We start from the raw sequence: 5,000 nt of genomic DNA on the forward strand, positions 1-5,000 counted from the left end.
TATATATATATATATATATATATATATATATATATATATATATATATATATATATATATATATATATATATATATATATATATATATATATATATATATATATATATATATATATATATATATATATATATATATATATATATATATATATATATATATATATATATATATATATATATATATATATATATATATATATATATATATATATATATATATATATATATATATATATATATATATATATATATATATATATATATATATATATATATGTACTGGAACAGTTCATCTCAATTAATCACTTTCTACACACTACGCAGATTATGGTTGCGATGTTGTTGGCTACAAACTAAAGAAGCTACTCAAACTTAGCCTTGTAGGAGGTCATAAACCCTTCCCCATAGGCATATATTATTTGATCCACTGGGCTGTAGTTCAGCGAATAGATATGTTTGGACATTTTGCTGATGTGTATGCCGACGTCGAACCTCTCCACACCCGTGGCGGTGTCCAAAGAGTAGAAGATCTCCTCCACCTCCGGGCTGACGTAGCGTGTGGCGTAGAGGACGCCAAACGCCACGAAGCTATTGGTCGCCGAATTCTTGTAGACCGACGTGTGCCAGGTTTCACCCAGCACGGGCCGTCCGTCTTCTACCTCCACCCGGGCCAGCACCAGGTTGCCGCGGTCCTGGGTGGTAGTGTAGACCACCCAGACGCCGTTCTCGTCGGTGGCCAGGTCCAGGTCTGTGTACGGGTAGCAGGCTTCGAGGTGGCAGTAGTTGCCTTTGGAGTTGACCCTGCAGAGGAAACACCCATTTGAAGAAGCCCAGTTTAAATGGTTGCGAGAGACACACACCCAGAACGAGGAAACAGATTAACAGTTCATTAAGTGTTCTAAAGATGGATGAGAACTGGAAGAAAACAGTTCCGTGGAGGTGTGCATTCACCATTTTTGCCGTGAAGGTGGTTAAACAGCCATACACATCTTTATGCATTTCATTTTCACCACATAGAACATGAATGTTTGAGGAGTAAAAAATAAAAAGGTTAAGCAAAGAATGTATGATGGCACCTGGTTCCTTCGGGCAGCATTGTGGATTGAACAGTCTTGCTGGTGAGGTTGAACCTACAGACGGCCGCCACTTTGTAGCAGTTATAGTACAGCGCTTCTCCATAAAGCACAGCGCTGGGCCCCTGGATAGTGTTGGTGGTTGGGTTACTGGGGCTGATCTGGACATTGCCTGTAAAATAAATACTGGAAATTATACAGGAGAATACAGGTGGTAAAATGCCAGATGTTCATAGAGTTTCTATGAGTCATATGGAATACCTCATCATGTAAACATCGGATACCTTACAAGTAATACTACACTGCAATTTTACCATACATAAAAATCCCACTTCTAATGACCCATGTTTTTTGCCAGGCTAAATGGTAACAGTATAAAGGGTTCTTGGAGTAGCCAGTCTGCAGAGTTGTCCCCATGATCTTAACAATAGTGGGTAGTGGGTCCTGCATAGTAAGTGTCTGCGGTTTGCCTGAAGCTGGCTACTGGGGTTCGTACCTGGAGTGCTGATCCCGACTATCAGGGCGCTCAGAGTGGTGTAGCGCCGCACATAATGGGCGTATATGTTGCTGCTGGTCAGAATCACACGCCAATACCAATTCTCCTTCCCAGCGTCAGGTTTGGGGTCACGACCCCAGGATCCAAACTTGTAAGAGCCTGGGTATTCTCCTGCTGTGTAGACCCTCGGGCCCGTCACGTTGACAAGTCGAGGACCGCCACCTAAAGGGTGACAACATGTTGGGGAGACAGGAGAGAGGTGAGGAGGGGAGAGGAGAGGAGAGGAGAGGAGAGGAGAGGAGGGAAGAGGAGAGGAGAGGAGAGGAGAGGAGAGGAGGGGAGGGGAGAGGAGGGAAGAGGAGGGAAGAGGAGAGGAGGGGAGAGGAGGGGAGAGGGGTAGAGGGGAGGGGAGAGGAGGGGAGAGGAGAGGAGGGGAGAGGAGGGGAGAGGAGGGAAGAGGAGGAGAGGAGAGGAGAGGAGAGGAGAGGAGAGGAGAGGAGAGGAGAGGAGGGGAGAGGAGAGATGATAGTGGACAGGAGAAAATAGCAAAGTGGATAGTGGACGAGAAAAGAGGAAAGCAGAGCAGAGGATTAAAGAGGAGACACCAACAGACCAGAAGGAATAAATTGAATAAGTATCTTGAGGAGACTGAGGAGACTTGGCCAGTGTAACTGAAATACCATGTGAAGGAATGACTGTGGGAATAAGGTGGCGTCCATTCTTGCAGTGGTCCAGGTCTCTGGTGAGACGGTTGTTGGTCTTCTCTCTCCTCACCGTCTGCATGGTGTCAAGCGCTTCCAGCTGCTGCATCTCTTCTTTTATATATTGCAGCTGAGAGACATATAGGAATAAACCACGCATATCGTGATCCTTTTGGTGAGTCTCTTATTCTTGGATATTCTCTGTGTAATGTATTCTACACTTATTAGTCTTGACTTCCAAAATGTTACTTTGTTTTTGAGTAGTTATGATATCTTTGCACCTGAAATAATTCACATTAAACTAAAGAATTAAAGGTTCTTTATTAAAATCACTTGCAGTGCCTTTAGGATGGTATGCTACTTAGAGCTACTTCTATATAGTTGGAACATGTTAAGGGGTTACCGTCTCAGACACGTCGCTGTTTTGTTGCCTAAACCCGAGGTGGGTGCTGTTGAGCCTGTTCACGAGCTGCTGGATCTCAGCCATGTCGTTGTGGATGACCTGCAGGGTGATGGCCCCATACAGATCCCCATCGTTCTCCTGCTCCAGCTCAGACACCACAGCCAACAGCTCGGGCAAGCGCTGCTCCAGGGCCAACAGCAGACCGTCAAACTCCCGGGCCTTTTCAGAGAGATAGCAGTGTGTTCAGCGTCAAGTGCAGCATCTGTTTACGTTGACATTCAGTGTGAGTCCAACATAAAGGATATTTATAGGAAAAGACTAGATTGACTAGAGTGTAAAGACGCTATAGTGACAAGAAACCTCAAAGCATCTTAACCAAACCCAATTCAAACACATATTTGTGGGTGGAGCACAATGATATTAAAGTTAAAAGTTGGATTCCATGAGTTTATGTCTTGAAACCTTCTGTGGATTGACGTCCTGGTTACATTTCACAGCGCCTTGCTCCACAGTGTTGAGTTTGTTGTGAGGAAACGGTTTCTCTGCATTCTCAAACTCACAAATACAAGCGTCAAGGGCATAGGCCACCTGCAAGATAAGCCTTGTTGTCAATCGTTGCAAGCATGAAAAACATTGAGCATAGATTCAGGTTTCCATTTAAATATTGTTCATTTATTATAATATAAAATTATATATTATGATATAATATTACACTGTTTCTATTGTATATTATATTCTTACCGGATGAAAAGTAATGTGCAGCGTGAAGAGTTGGAGAATCGTAGCAAGATACATGATGGATGATGAGCAACGGCACACTTTCAATAACCACAGTAAGAATCAGACCCTATCTCTCTGAGCAGTGGACACTCCCCCTATGCTCTGCAAGCCCCAGCAACGCCTCTGATGGTGTGTGTGTGTGTGTGTGTGTGTGTGTGTGTGTGTGTGTGTGTGTGTGTGTGTGTGTGTGTGTGTGTGTGTGTGTGTGTGTGCGTTTGTGTGTGTGTGTCGGTCTGTCTGACTGACTGTGAGAAAGTGTGCGTGGCTCTTATGCAACGCACAAAAGTAAAAGTAAGGCTTTGGTCCTCATGTAAACCAACCAACAGGGAATTTGAGAACATGAAATAAACAAATACAGGAATTGAATATAAAAAAACATCTTGTTTCCACCTTTTTCCTGCAAGGGGACTCAGCATTACATCTGTTGAGGATGTTGGAGAACAATACTTGCAATGCTGAAAAATTATTTCCAAATGGGGAACGGTTTCACATGACGAATGAAAAAAGAGGGAACAGAGAATGTTTGTATTGCAATTATTGCAGTACATTACTCATGTGGGGAACCACCAACACCCAGTTCTCAAAATTCATAATACCGTATTGCTTTTGCAAGGGCTTTCATCAATGAGCCCTAAGCTAAATCAGCATTTATTTGGTTGACCTTATTCAGCACAATATAGTATCATAGCTGACATTCATTTACTAATTTAAATGGAGGGCACTCTGAGTTAGATGTTGGGCTGATAACCTGCATGTTGGTTTGGTTTGGTCGGCCAAAAGTGGAGGAGTGGGGTTTGGTTGATTTACCTCAAGTGTTTGTGTTGATGTATTGATTTGATAGGGACGGGTCTTGACTTTGTTTGATGTCAGGTTCAGTGGCTGCAGCACAGATTAGGAGAGCATTCCGTTTGTTTATTTTTTCTTGGTGTGGCGGCGACAGCGTGTAGAGGTCCAGTTTGGCAGAAACGTCCTCTGAGCCCTTCCTTGGGGTTCTGACTCCGATGGCGCGACTGCATGAGTACCTCACCGTATGCTGCAGAGGTCTAGAGGCCAGCTTACTTTGGTTCCATTACGTTTAATTAGGTGGAGGTGATATCAGATTACATTACGTTCTGTGTGGACTCAGTACTGCAAACCAACACTGTTAAAACGTATCCCAACAATAAACCCTGGGTATAAGGAAAGTAAAAATCACTCTTAACTAAAAAGAATGTGGCCCATATCCATAAGGACGAAATTGCTAAGAGAGATACGCAAAGAGAAATTAAAAGACAGATTAAGATAGACAAGAATACTTACAAACAAAAAGTAGAGCAAAACATGGCCCTGGGTGATTCTAGGCAGGCTGAGCAGCCAATCAAGGCCATGATGACCAGCGCCCCTCATAAGGGGAAGAGGAAAAACAACATAGCTCTTAAGGGTGGGGAAGGCCAGGATATGGCAAATAATCGGATGTTTTCTTCTCTCGTTTTGAAAAAAGGGATTGGAACCAACACTGACCAAAAGCAGCCTGATCCAACAACCAGTCAGTCTATCAATATCTCACAG

At 43.2% G+C, this 5,000-nt stretch overlaps 2 protein-coding genes across 2 annotated transcripts in view; one reads left to right on the plus strand and one right to left on the minus strand.

Moving 5' to 3' along the window:
• Nucleotides 1-356, plus strand: part of ndrg4 (NDRG family member 4) — a 26,063-nt gene extending 25,707 nt beyond the window's left edge. Inside the window, exon 18 of the mRNA XM_060061593.1 lies at nt 324-356. Coding sequence (XP_059917576.1) covers nt 324-356 — 33 coding nt within the window. The remainder of the gene's footprint in view (nt 1-323) is intronic.
• Nucleotides 250-3,567, minus strand: LOC132464588 (olfactomedin-4-like). The gene is made up of 7 exons (XM_060061048.1): nt 3,414-3,567; nt 3,135-3,260; nt 2,673-2,891; nt 2,249-2,399; nt 1,569-1,790; nt 1,076-1,244; nt 250-800 (listed from the first exon to the last, which is right to left on the minus strand). Exons 1-7 carry the CDS (start codon nt 3,465-3,467, stop codon nt 362-364), a joined length of 1,380 nt encoding a protein of 459 aa, XP_059917031.1. The 5' UTR covers nt 3,468-3,567; the 3' UTR covers nt 250-361.
• Between the last annotated feature and the right edge of the window lie 1,433 nt (nt 3,568-5,000).

The sequence above is a fragment of the Gadus macrocephalus genome, chromosome 9, assembly GCF_031168955.1.
Source record: "Gadus macrocephalus chromosome 9, ASM3116895v1".
In the NCBI taxonomy this organism is placed as follows: domain Eukaryota; kingdom Metazoa; phylum Chordata; class Actinopteri; order Gadiformes; family Gadidae; genus Gadus; species Gadus macrocephalus.